This window comes from Rattus norvegicus, chromosome 11 (genome assembly GCF_021556685.1).
Source record: "Rattus norvegicus strain SHRSP/BbbUtx chromosome 11, alternate assembly SHRSP_T2T, whole genome shotgun sequence".
Taxonomy (NCBI): domain Eukaryota; kingdom Metazoa; phylum Chordata; class Mammalia; order Rodentia; family Muridae; genus Rattus; species Rattus norvegicus.
The window spans coordinates 94,824,843-94,839,061 of record NC_141544.1 but is presented as its reverse complement, the minus strand read 5'-3'; the positions used below and the strand labels follow the sequence as shown (position 1 = coordinate 94,839,061).

The following is a 14,219-nucleotide window of genomic DNA, read 5'->3' as shown; positions in this document are numbered from 1 at the left end:
TGACAAAGGCAAAATCTACACACAATAGACAGAAATCAAAGAAGATCTCAGAAGACAGAAAGATCTCCCATGCTCGTAGATTGGCAGGATTAACATAGTAAAAATGGCCATCTTGCCAAAAGCAATCTACAGAGTCAATGCAATCCCTATCAAAATTCCAACCCAATTCTTCATAGAATTAGAAAAAGCAATTTGCAGACTCATTTGGAATAACAAAAAACCCAGGATAGAGAAAACTATTCTCAACAATAAAAGAACTGCTGGGGGAATCACCATCCCTGACCTCAAGCTGTATTACAGAGCAACAGTGATAAAAACTGTATGGTATTGGTATAGAGACAGGCAGGTAGATCAATGGAATAGGATTGAAGATCCAGAAATGAACCACACACCTATGCTCACTTGATCTTTGACAAAAGAGCTGAAGGCATCCAGTGGAAAAAAGAAAGCATTTTCAACAAATGGTGCTGTTTCAACTGGAGGTCAGCATATAGAAGAATGCAAATTGACCCATTTTTTTTTTTGGTTCTTTTTTTCGGAGCTGGGGACCGAACCCAGGGCCTTGCGCTTCCTAGGTAAGCGCTCTACCACTGAGCTAAATCCCCAGCCCCAGACCCATTCTTATCTCCTTGTACAAAGCTCAAGTCCAAGTGGATCAAAGACCTCCACATAAAACCACATACACTCAAACTAATAGAAGAAAAAGTGGGAAAGAGCCTTGAACACATGGGCACAGGGACAAATTTCCTGAACAGAACACCAATGGCTTATGCTCTAAGATCAAGAATTGATAAATGGGACCTCATAAAATTGCAAAGCTTCTGTAAGGCAAAGGACACTGCCATTAGGACAAAATGGCAACCAACAGATTGGAAAAGATCTTTACCAACTCTACATAAAGGGCTAATATCCAATATATACAAAGAAGTTAGACTCCAGAGAATCAAATAACCTTATTAGAAATGGGGTACAGAACTAAACAGAGAATTCTCAACTGAGGAATATCATCAAATGGCCAAGAAGCACCTAAAGAAATGTTCAACATCTACAGTCATTGGGGAGATGCAAATCAAAACAACCCTGAGATTCCACCTCACACCAATCAAAATAGCTAAGATCAAAAACTCAGGTGACAGCAGATGCTGGTGAGAATGTGAAGAGAGAGGAACACTCCTCTGTTGTTGGTGGGATTGCAAACTGATACAACCATCCTGGTAATCAGTATGGAGGTTCCTCAGAAAATTGGACAAAGTAGTGCCTAAGGACACAACTATACTACTCCTGGGCATGTACCAAAGAAGATGCTCCCACCTATAACAAGGACACGTGCTCCACTATGTTCTTAGCAGCCTTATTTATAATAGCCAGAAGCTGAAAAGAACTCAGTTGCCCTTCAACAGAGGAATGGATACAGAAAATGTGGTACATTTACACAGTGGAGTACTACTAAGCTATTAAAAAACAATGACTTCATGGAATTCTTAGGCAAATAGATGGATCTAGAAAATATTATCCTGAGTGAGGTAACCCGATCACGAAGGAACACACATAGCATACACTCACTGATAAGTGGATATTAGCCCACAATCCCAGAATACCCAAGAAACAATCCACAGACAACATGAAGCTCAAGAAGAGGGACAACCAAAGTGCAGATGTTTCAATACTTCTTGGAGGGGGGAATAAAATACTCACAGAAGGAAATAAGGAGACAAAGTGTAGAGCAGAGACTGAAGGAAAGGCCCCACCTGGCAATCCATCCCCTGTACAGACACCAAACCCAGACAATATTGCAGATGCCAAGAAGTGCATGCTGACAGGAGCCTGATGTAGCTGCCTCCTGAAAGGCTCTGCAGAGCATGAAAATACAGAGGCAGATGCTTGCAGCCAACTTTGGACTGAGAATGGGGTCCCCAATGGAGGAATTAGAGAACGGACTGAAGAAGCTGATGGGGTTTGCAAATCCATAGGAAGAACAACAATATCAACCAACAAGACCCCCCACCCTGAAGTCCCAGGGACTAAACCTCCAACCAATGAGTAGACATGGAGTGATCCTTGGCTCCAGTGGTATATATAGCAGAGGATGGCCTTGTCGGGCATCAATGGGAGGAGGAGCCCTTGGTCCTGTGATGTCTTGATGGCGAGGTGTAGGGGAATACCAGGATAGGGAGGCGAGAGGGAGTGGGTGGGTGTGTGGGGTTGTTCCCTCACAGAAGCAGGGGGAGGGGGCGTGGGATAGGGGATTTCTGAAGTGGGAACCTGGAAAGGGGATAGCATTTGAAATGTAAATAAAGAAAATATCCAATAAAAAAAAGAAAAATTTAACACAAAAGAGTATTGTATGGAAATTGATGCTAATGTCACATATACACAATTAAATATAAAGCACTCTTCATAATAATAAAAAAGATAACAACATGAAATTTACATGCAAATGGATGGAACTAGGGAAAACATCACCCTACATGAGGTAACTCAGATCCAGAAGAACAATTATGGTATGTTGTAGAGAAATGGCACGAGGAGACTACTCCCAGCTTCCTAGAATTTAGGCAACCTAAGGTCTTTATCACTCTCAACAGACTGAGACCAAGGAGATATACTTTCTCAAGCAGAGAATCCTGGAATTCTGCAAGGTAAGCTGCAAACTGAGGAAGGAGCCTCTGTGTTCCCTCTCTCATGAGAAAGTAACTTAGTTTTTTGTTATAAGAAGCAACACATCTGAGAGTTGGACTGCTGACAGATTTCTCAGTCAGCAATAAAGTTCCAGTTACTTTGAACCAAGATAAGCTATTGCTAGGTAAATAGCACCTGGTGTAAACTGGAAACAGTTGGAAACCTTTATTCTGCCTTCTGTATAAACGATGCTAAGACGTCGAATGAAGTGTACATTGGCTGACTATGGCTGTGTACCCCACTGTGTCCTGTTGATGCAGCTATACCCTTGGGACCACAATGCACTAGACATTGACAAGGACTGCCCAATTGCAGGGGACTCAAGTAAGGAAGTTTTGCAGGAGGACCAGAAACTTTGGTGAGTAAACCTTGTTATAAACGAGTGACTCTTTTTTGCTTAAAAACTTGTTGTAACCCCATAAGAACAACAATGCCAGCCAGCCAGAGCTTCCAGGGACTAAACCACTACCGAAAGACTATACATGGTCTGACCCAGGGCTCCAACTGCGTATGTAGCAGAGAATAGCCTTGTTGGGGCACCAGTGGAAGGGGAAACCCTTGGTCCTGCCAAGGGTGGACCCCCAGTGCAGGGGAATGTGGGGGAGAGGGGTGGTAAGGGAGGTGGATGGGGGGAATACCCGTATGGGGAGGGGGTGGGGATACAGGCTTATGGACAGGAAACCGGGAAAGGGAATACCATTTGAAATGTAAGTAAAGAAATACATCTAATAAAAAAAAATTTTTTTTTAAAACTCATTGCGCAAGGCGCTTACCAAAAATCCTTCTTTATTACAGGGCAAAATGGCAAAGTATCCCTAATATTTCTTTTCTGCAGCATGCATGATTTCTCTTCTGAAGCACATGTATAGGTACATGAGTATGTATGTAAATATGCATGAATATCTGTGGAGCTGATCAATCGTGGCCAGCCAATGAGAGAATGCAAGTGTATGAATGTTTGAATGTGTAAACGACTGTATATTTATCTATACAAAGCATCTTAATTTTTTTCCTTTCCTTTAAAGCAGCACCAGCAATCAATCCTTTTATTTAATTTCTAACTACTCAACAGTAAGTGTTAATTAGCAGTATTAGAACTTATTTATTAAAGTACAAGTGGTAAAGAGTTAAGAAAGAGTTAAGTTCTCAGCACAGGATGGTAAGAAAGAGTTATGTTCACGGAGTTATAACATTTAATAAAACACAGAGTTGAAGAGGAAAGAAGCTAGCATTTTTAATCATAGAATAAGCAAGGAAGTTTTTAGAATCTTTAAAAAATTATCAGTAAGCGTTCAGTATAGATATTGAAAATTGACAAATTATAAAAAGGAATGTAGAAAAAAAACCTTTTCTATGGTAAGGGGAGAAAATTCCAATAAAGTTTGTGTTAATTTGGTCCTTCGTTTTGGTAGTATTTTAGGCTATGAGATGTATACTTGCCTTGGGCTGGTGTTCACAAAGCAACATTCCTATACCTGGGGTGTTTTTTTTTTTTTCACATATTTTTTCTAACCTTCCAATAAACAGCCTTACTGGTACTGGCAGGACCAAGTACAGACAATACAAATAAAGGAGCTCATATAAAGGAATATCAGGAAGGCACAATAAATTTAACAACCTTGAGAAAGGTTAAAGTAAGACTTCAAGTTAGCAAGGAGAGAGAAATGGAGTTTCAGAAAGGAGAAACCTATCAGAGAAACTTTGGTGAAAGGGATAGAAACTGAAAGTAAGCTGTTCTGGAGTTGCACACAGAGGCATACAACTGCAATGGAGGTCACAGGCTACTCCTGTGGTCTCCAACAGGCTCTGCTGTTCCAAGCTCACTGCCTGAGCACTCTCTGAGCCCTGGAGGGGCAGAGGCTAGGAAGGCTGTGGGAAGCAGGGAGAGAAAAGGCCATGCTCCTGTAAGGGAGCAACACGGTAAGCTCGAAAGGACAGCACAGCATTGCAGATTCACAGCTCTGGTTTTCATGCAGATGGCCTCCAATTTAATTATATAAACAAATATAATATATACAAATTAAATATAAATTGTATTCATTGAATATAATTTATATACCTTTATATATTATACACAGTAAATATAAGTCATATGCATTAAGTATTAATTAAATACTTTAAGTGCACACTATATGCATTTAATATAGATGATAACACTGAATGTGATCTATATACATTAGTGTATACATTATATACAGTGAATAAAAATTATACACATTAAATATTAATGATACGCTTTGAACAAAATTCATATATGTTAAAATACAAATTAAACAGGAGTTATAATCATAATTTTTCTTGTCCACAGGATAGGGAGTTATGGAATGAGCCTATGGAGCTCTGAAAATTGTTTCCTATACATGCTATCGTTATTTCAAAGTTCAAGGATTTTAACATTGATTAATGGAGTTCTGGTAAGTTAATAGAACATTGGTAATTTACAATTCAGCCACAAAGTCAAGATTTTAATTTCTCTTTGGTTGTTTTCTGAATATAAACTTAAAGATTCTTCTCATCATGCAAAAAAAATTCTCTGTTCAAACTGTATGTTTATAGGTATATAAGAGATATCTGTTAACTACATTTCTAAAATAGGGATTTCAATACAATAATAAATGCTAATGTATATTCTTTGTAAACTAAAATTTTGGAGCTAGACATTAGATTCAAGAAATTAAGAGCCCTGAAACTTGGATTCACCTGTCATAGATCAAATGGATTCCAGATAGGCATATCTGCCTGTTCTTGAATATGGCACTTTTTCCTTGGTCTTAGGATTTCTTGCCTTCCACAATTGCTAGACAATTTTAATTTCTGTTCCTAGGCCGTATTTGTCTCAGCAGATTTCACCTGGCTGACAATCTCCATCCAGGGATCACCTGTGGCGCTTCTCAACTCTGGAGTTGCTGAAGGCTGACGTTAACTAGTTCAGCTGATATGATTTCTCCTTGTCTTTCATCTGGATCAGCTAATCAGATTATATATATATATATATATATATATATATATATATATATATATATATATATATATGTGTGTGTGTGTGTGTGTGTGTGTGTGTGTGTGTGTGTGTGTGTGTGTGTGTGTGTGTTCCACTGTCCAGCCTTTGAGTAGCATTTAAACCTCCCTGAGACATTTTGCAATGTTCTTTTGTTAGCAGGAAGCAGATATAGAAAAGAGATTTGAAGTCCATTATCCCACTTTACAGGCTATAATGCGAGGTTAAAAAGGAACACACTGAGCATATGTTCTAAAGAACAACTCTATGTCTCTTGTTAAATTTTGTAATGGCTTATGTACCCTTGCCTCCTATGTTGATGATTGGGCAAATGAATGTTTCTGGGTCTTGCAACAATACGGTGTTCATTTAACTTTTTTGATACTCTATAGACAGAGCCTATAAAAATTCTGTGGGAAGTACTCCCACAGGAAATGATGAATCCCCCTACTATATGTCAGATTTATGTAGATGAGGCTTGACATCCTATTAGACAGTGTTATCCTCATTTCTATATTTCTCATTATATGGATGATATTCTTTTTGCAGGACCTATTTGTAGGGGCGGTGCTGATGCTAAGGTCCTGTTCCCAATTGGCTCTTGATCTGTCAGTGAAGAAAGCCATAGGACAATTGCTGGGCCAAAGGTACAGGCAGGACTTCCGGCTCCCTGGAAGAGAGGGGAGGTGCGAGGGAGGAGAAGAGAGTTCATCAGGCTTTTGATGGAGTAAAGTTGACCAAACATGTGAGCTCTCAGGCAGAGTGTTGGCCTGTGGCTGCTACTACAGGTGACTGGTTGGGAATGTAATTAAACTGAAGTTCAGGATAGGTGGGAGAAGCAGAGATAAAAACATTATTAAGAGCATGCTTTTAGCATAGTAGCACCCAGCAATTGTGCCTAGAAGCCAAGTTGAAAATGAACAACTCTGTGTGTCTTTTATCCATGGATTCAGGGAAACTGGGTGGGGACCAGTAGCGCAGCCCATTCCCAAAGCTTAGGCAGGGTAGCAAAAAGCTATATGGAATACCTAGTATGGTAGAGTTAGAAAATATTTTGCAAGTTTTATCACAAGTGTTTAAGCCATTTGGATTGATAATAGGTTCTGAGAAGATTCAAAACGAACAGCTTGTTAATTATTTGGGATATGCTGTAGCTAGACAGTAGGTACTTCCACAAAAATAGGCAGCTAAGACCAGATTGCTGGAAAACATTTAATGTTTTCAAAAATTATTTGGAAATATTAATTGGTTGTGTCCATCTTTAGGGATACCTACTTATCAGCTACATAATTTATTTATGACATTGCAGGGAGATCCTGCCCCTGAAAGTAAAAGGGAACTAATCTTAGAAGCAAAACAAGAATTACAAATAGTTGAAAATCGTTTTAAGGAAAGCCTTTTGAGCTCTTTCCTTACTGATGTCCCTGTTGATGTGCTTATATTAAATACTTTTCAGTATCCAACTGGAATATTGGCTCAAAAAGATCATCCTTTAGAATGGCTTTATACTAGGAATACTTTTTCTAAAGCTTTAACTATTTTTGAAGATATGCTATCTTTATTGATACAAATGGGTTGTCAAAGATGCATACAAATAAGTGGGTATGATTGTGCTTCTATTATATTTCCTTTAACTAAAAATAAAGTACAGTATTTGTATGCTATAAGTAAATCATCACCGATAACTTTAATAAATTTCATGGGTCAATTTAAATATCATTTGTCAAAAAGTAAATTATTGGACTTTTTAAAGAAAAGTGAATTTGTGATAAATGACATTATAATTCAAGAATCATTATCAGATGCTCTTACAATTTCTGCAGATGGGTCAGAAACTAAAAGTGCTTTCTGGACTCCTTCTGATTATCAAATTTTCAGACTAAACATACTTCTGTTCAGCAAAATGAGCTATATGCTGTAACAAGAGTGTCCATAAGATATTAATTTAGAGGTAGACTCGATACATTGTAGAGATTGAAAAATAGATTTATACTTCAGTTATTTTATTTCTAATTATAAAGAGCCTTTGAGAACACTTTTCTGCAGCTGCAAACTGAACTAAGAACTCGTAATGGTAGGATATATGTTATTAGATCTCATATAAATTGCCTGCGTTCATATCTAAAGGAAATGAATGTGTGGATTATTTGGTTCATTTTGTTTCTGGATAAGATGAGCATAATGCTTTATATACAATGTTAACAGATTACATAAACAATATAAAATTTCTTATCAACAAGCTAAGGCTATTATTTCACATTGTCCAATTTGTAAACCGACGCATGTTCTCATGGTCCTACAAGGAGTTGATCCTCAGAGGGGACAAGCAAATGAGAGTTGGCAGATTGACATTACGCATGTACCTGAATTTGGAAGATATTGTTATGTGCACCTATCTATTAACACATTTTCTACATTTATAAAGGGTACACCACTTATTGGAGAAACTGCTAATCATGTAATTCCACACTTAACTGAAGCTTTTGCTAGTAAGGGAGTCCCTATGGTTATTAAAGCAGATAATGGTCCAGCTTATAAACCTTATAAATTTAAGTAATTTTGTATGTATTTTGAAATTAAACATGTAACAGAAATAGAGTATAATCCTCAAGGACAGTTATAGTAGAAAGAGCTCACTTTAAAACAAATTAAAAACTGGCAAAGGAGAAAAATAGATGAACCTTTTATGTTTCTCTGTAAGCAAATGCAAGCTTCACCTGGAACACCTATTCATCAAGCTTTAATACCTTATTTCCTTAATTTACCTTAAGGTGATATACTTTCTAAGGCAGAGAAAACATTTTGATTCAGAATCAAATACGTAAAATTTTCATCTGCAAAAGGTCTGGTTTAAGACAGCTGCTGCTGCAGAATGGCAAAAGGAAATGTTATTAGTTCAAGGGGAAGGGTCTTGTGTCATTTCAGGATGGACAACACTGAATGTGAGAGCAGTGGATTCAGAGACGCTGTGAGGCTGACGATGAAAGCGGCAGTGAGGTGTAGATAATGACGGTTCTCTTGACAAAGGGCTGCCCATTCAAGCTATGACTCATTTACTGGGACTGCTCAATCTGCTTTTAATTACAGTTTTACAACATATGAGAAATATAATATTTCTGCTTGCGTACCTTTGCCTTAACTAATGTCTACTGGAGATTTTAATTTTTCATATCAAGATGTTACATGTATTAACTGTATGTTGTATTCTTGCATTAAATATAGCACATTGTTTAATTTTACTTCATATTCGGGAATGCTTGTAAAACAACGTAGTCATGTATGGCATGTCTTGAATTCTTTGATAAAAATCTTCAAAAGAACAAAGTGTACATTAGGGGCTGCTGCTGTAACTTTAAGTCTCCCTGCTGTGGCTACCACAACCTCAGTAGCTGGTATTGCTTTGCATCCTTCCTTGCAAACTAAACATTTTGTAGAACAAATGGCCTAAGGGTTCTCATGAATTGTGGAGTGATCAGGTGGACATCGATGTGAGGCCACAGACAGAAGTATTACAGCATATACAGACCCATTAAAACAGTGTGTGTCCTGATTAGGTTAAAAATATTTGAGTGTGCAACAACAGCTGCAGTATTCTTGCATTAAATACAGCACATTGTTTAATTTTAAATTGTGGTTAGAATTCTACTACGGTTTGTGTTAGTTACTAAGTTTCAATATGATGCCAGTCTTCAAGATGGGGAAAAGATTCAACTGTATTGGAAAGGAAATTCTACTGTTAGAAAGAATATCGAACAATTACAATACCAAGTGCTGGACACATTCAAACAGCAGTTTCCATCAGACGATGTATCTGATATTGCGAAAATATTGGCTGATAAATTGTCTGGCGTGGATCCTAGAACTTTACTACAGGTGTGACTCATGCACCCGGAGGGGCTTAGTGCTGTGTTACTTAACAGCACTATTTTAATTGGCATTTTAGGATTGGCTGTTTACAAGTTGCTTTCGAAATCACACTTTGCAAGTACATAGCTTATGGTAAAGTCCTTTAGAAGCTAAATTAAATAATAAAAGAGGACGAAATTGTAGCGAAATGAGGATACTACTCCCAGCTTGCTAGCTTCCAGGTAACTGTAACTGAGGGTCTTTGTAATTCTCAGTAGACTGAGACCTAGGAAACATATTTCCTCAAGCAGAGAATCCTGGTGTTCTTCAAAGTAAGCTGCAAACCTGACCTTCTTGATCCTTCAGTCCTGAAAAAGTAACTTTGTTTTTAATTATAAGAAGAACCGCATCTAAGAGTTGAACTGCTGATGGATTTCTCAGTCTTCAATGAGGTTTCCCTTACTTTGAACCAAGATAAGTTATTGCTAGGTAAACAGCACCAGGTATAGACTGGAAACTGGGAAAATCTTTATTTGGCCTTTTGTATAAATGATGCTAAAACTAACCTTTACATCCCTAAGGTGCTTCTGGTCATTGTGTTTTATCACAGCAACAATTACACTAAGACAAAATACAAAAAGATTAATAATTACTTTTAAAAGTAGTCAATGTATCTAGTCATTAGGGAAATGCAAATAAAAACTTCTTTGTGACTCCATATTATCCCAGAAGAACTATATTGAAGAAAACAAATAACAAGAAGTGAGGATGTAGGGACAGAAATATAAAGCAGTACTGTACGTACTACGAAAACCCAGGATGGAGGTTCTCAAAGCTGAAAGTAGAAGTACTATACAGCTACCCACATTCATATTCTCTCTCCTCTCTCTCTCTCTCTCTCTCTCTCTCTCTCTCTCTCTCTCTCTCTCTCTCTCTCCCCACCTCTCTGTCGAGCACATGGGTGTGTGTGTGTGTGTGTGTGTGTGTGTGTGTGTTGGTGTGATATGTTTATGTATATGTTTGTGTGGTTGTACCTACATGTGTGTGTGTGCAAGCATATGTGGAGGTAAGATAGACATTACTTTCTTCTTCAATAGTGAATCCATTCTTATTACCACCACTACCACCGCTGCCACCACCAACACCACCAACACCACCACCATCATCATCTTGAGACAGAATTTCTCACTGAATCTGGAGCTTATTTATTCACATGGAGTGAAAGGGGTTGGGTGGGGAGAAAAGGAACAAAGGGGAAGAGGGCAAGAGCAAGAGAAGAGAGAAGCAAAAGAGAGAGGAGGGGGCAAGCGGCCCCTTATATAGTCTCAGGCAAACGGGGCTGTTGCCAGGTAACCATGGGGGTGGAGCTTAGACAGAATACCAACACCCCACCCACCCAAAAACAAAAAAAAAAAAAGAAAGAAAGAAAAGAAAGGAAGGGGGGAATGGAAGTAAAGAGAGGATAAAAGAAAACAAAAGGAAGCCTGAAAGTCTACTGCAAAAAAGGAAATCCCCAAAGTAAACCCAAGCTTGAAGATATCAAAGGATCAACAAGAGGACACACTGTGCTCTCTGTCCTATGCTACTATGTGAATACATATCCTATTACTCTGTTGATTCCTTCATTTCCCTAAGATAATTTGCTCACTTATATGATGCGAACTTTTATATGATGCAAACATTTCTCACGGATATCTTTCTCTCTGTGTGTATGACTTCTTAGCCCCTACCCTGCAGGACCAAGTAAGTTTTCCTACTAGGCTCCCTTTAGACTATATCCTCTTTAAATGTGAGTTGCCATGCCACAAGGAATCACATGACTGAATATAAAGGTCAAAAAAAATGGCAAAAAAATTAAGAGACTTCTGAATAAATAACATTTTGGCTAAGATTCTAGACCATTGTATATTATGAATTGTTATATTTTGCTGTAATACAGTTTTCTGTTCTTACAGGAACATAATGGCTCAATTGTTGAAAACAAAGACTGCATACTTTCTTGCCATCATTATTCAGCACGGTAGTAACAGTGTATCTCTAGTTAGTACAGCTCTTAGATTGCATCGTGTTCAGATGTTGTATTTTAAAATAGGTGTTTGAAGCTAGAGACATTACTCACTTGACAGAGTACTTACCCAGCATTGCCCAGTTTGGCTCAAGTCCCAACTGCACAAACAAGATGTGGTGGCACAGGCCAAAGAGCCCCATACTCGGGAGCTAAAGAGGATGGCGGATCTGAGTTTCAAGACCATTTTCCCCTACAAAGTAAGCTTGAGGTCAGTCTGAACAAAATGAGACCTTGTATCAAAATTAAATAAATAAAATTAATGAACTAATTGATTGCCTGGTTAGTTAATTAATTTTAAAATAAACGGCTTGACTGAATAAAATTGCTGTTTGGTAGCTGAACTTCGTTTCATTAAAAATCATTCAACGAACTTTGGCTTGAAATGAGGGCAGGATTCCCAACAATTTCTGAAACATCCATAAAAACGTACTTTTGACGTTTTGTGTTGTGCGTTTATACAAAGCAGCTTTCTCAGCACAAATGATTGTACAAATCAAGCTATCCATCAAATATTTAGTCAATATTCATTTCTTAAAAATAACTAAGCATAGCCATATACTTAATATGTGAATTTGTTTTTCATCTATAATAAATAGTAAATGTATACAGGCCAAAATTTGCCTTAAAATAAGTTTCTTCGGTATTTATTATTGGCAAGTATTTGTTTTGTGTATCTCTTTACATAAAACATAATATACTTAGGTAATATAAACATTTTTCTGGTGAAAAGGAGTCTCAAGTGAAAAATGCTTAGACATTTTTCTTTGGATCATCAAATCAACTAAGACTTTAGCAGGCAATATATACTGTTTCCAATTAAATGAAGGGCTTGCCAGATATTCTTAGACAGGAAGCTAGATATAGACACTAGGGTTTGACAATAGTGTATTTGCTACTTTTAGGAAGTGAGTGTTTCTGATGGGACTTAAACCATAAAGCGGGTTTATGACAGGGTAGTAATATTAAAAATAGAGAGGCTGGGGATTTTCTCAGAACTAAGTACACGTCCAAGATTCTGGGCTTCATCCCCACCACCTCAAAAATAAAGAAAGATAGACAATTAAATTGTAGTTATCTGTAGAAGTTTGGTCTGGTTCTTCCTCCCAGCCCCATGCTCCCAGAAACAAGACTCAGACTAAAATATATTTGCAAATCCTGTACCCATATAGCTATGCTCTTCTCTGACTAGCTCATAACTAAAATAAACCCATTTATTCTACATATGGCTGGTTATCGTGTTCAGGTACCATGCATCTGTCTTGTCACATCTTGTTTTCCCCATCGCTTCTTCCTGGGCAAATCTCCCACACCTCATTCTATCCCAGAATTCTTTCTGCCTCCTGGATGTCCCACCTTCTATTCTATACTTTTCTATAGGCCATTGGTTCTTTGACAGGTGATGCATCCATGCAATACGCAGGTATTTTCTCTACAATTCTCTTTTTAGTCCAATAAAAGGCTCTTTTTCCTTCAAATATAAATTAAATACAATAATAGCAATCATAAGACAATTGATGCATTTGCAATGCCCAGTCCATAGTATTTGGTAGTTAATGAAAATGTTCTCTTACCTGTCTTATCTTGGTGTATTTAAAGTCTTGTACCTAACTCAAATTATATCCTAATTTGCATTGACAACCTAAAAACATCCTTTATAGACTTAAAACATCTTCTAAAGTCCTGAACAACTTAACTTGATTGTGAGACCATACCTATTGTCTTCAATTCCACCAGAGAGCTGAGAAGGAATAAATATTACCTTAGAAGCAGACAGACAGCTTCTAAGATTATATAATAGACATAGTTGACTGCCTAAACAGTTTCCCAGAATTATCTCTATAATGTTGGAGCATCCATCTTCAGCCTTCTGACCCAGTATATCTGACAGAATTTGTGAAGAATTATAACGGACTTGCTTACCCGTAGGAGGAACTTAGCCAAGCAGCCCAGCCACAATGCTGGCATATATACTACTGATACTTCATCCCTGAGCCAACCTCAAATCTGCCAGCACAGCTAGAGACTGCCAATGCTGTACCAGGTAATGGAGAGAGACACTGAGAAAAAAACAGTGAGACTTGAGAGTCGATGAGATGCTGGGAGGATGGTATAAAATTTGCCCAGTTCCTGTAATGAGTTTGCTTTTGCCATTTGCCCAACTCCTGGGGTCTGTATCATTGACTCAGTGCCTTCTTACCCTGCCCCCAGGAGTCTTGGTAAGAGTTGCAAGCAGCACTTACCCTGTCTTGGCAGAGGTTGCCAACTGACTTCCCTGCATCCATTTGTCCTTTCTGGACAATATTTTGTCTGTAGTTGAAGTGTGGGCATTTTCTTTTCCCACTAGCTAGTTCGACCTAATTGAAGTGGAAGCAATTCTATATGGGGGTTACTGATGTTCATTACCTTCTTTAAATGGGGTGCTGTCAACAGCAGGCCTCTCTCACAGTCAAAAGATCTTTTAATAATTAAGTAATTTGAAATGCCATATTCTGTGGATCTCTGAGGATTTTGAAGGCCATCTACCTATTTTATATCTGAATGGTAACATTGTTTATCCTTAGCCATTTACTATAGGAATAACCTTGAAAACATCTTATTATAGTTAACTAATCTACTCTAGTATGATCA

At 37.9% G+C, this 14,219-nt stretch overlaps 2 protein-coding genes across 14 annotated transcripts in view; one reads left to right on the top strand and one right to left on the bottom strand.

Annotated features, from left to right (window-relative positions):
- The window catches only part of Lamp3 (lysosome associated membrane protein 3), a 70,053-nt gene that overhangs the window by 50,452 nt on the left and 5,382 nt on the right, over nucleotides 1–14,219 (bottom strand). For 10 of the 11 annotated variants that reach the window (XM_087576051.1, XM_087576054.1, XM_087576057.1 and 7 more), the window contains one exon: nucleotides 11,659–11,781. The gene's annotated coding sequence lies outside the window, so the exon portion shown is untranslated. Of the gene's footprint in view, nucleotides 1–4,119; nucleotides 4,162–11,658; nucleotides 11,782–14,219 lie in introns of those variants that run through there. The other variant, XM_087576064.1, reaches the window with a different exon arrangement.
- LOC148002699 (uncharacterized) lies at nucleotides 2,791–9,120 on the top strand. 3 transcript variants are annotated; one of them, XM_087577378.1, is made up of 4 exons: nucleotides 2,791–3,037; nucleotides 4,988–5,093; nucleotides 6,227–6,324; nucleotides 8,603–9,120. In XM_087577378.1, the coding sequence occupies exons 1-4, from the start codon at nucleotides 2,868–2,870 to the stop codon at nucleotides 8,682–8,684; spliced, it is 456 nt and encodes a 151-aa protein (XP_087433504.1). In that variant the 5' UTR covers nucleotides 2,791–2,867; the 3' UTR covers nucleotides 8,685–9,120. The 3 variants fall into 3 exon arrangements, 1 of the variants encoding a protein (XP_087433504.1); XR_015633688.1 differs by lacking the exons at nucleotides 2,791–3,037; nucleotides 6,227–6,324 and adding an exon at nucleotides 4,335–4,599; XR_015633687.1 differs by lacking the exons at nucleotides 2,791–3,037; nucleotides 6,227–6,324; nucleotides 8,603–9,120 and adding exons at nucleotides 4,335–4,599; nucleotides 5,504–5,605.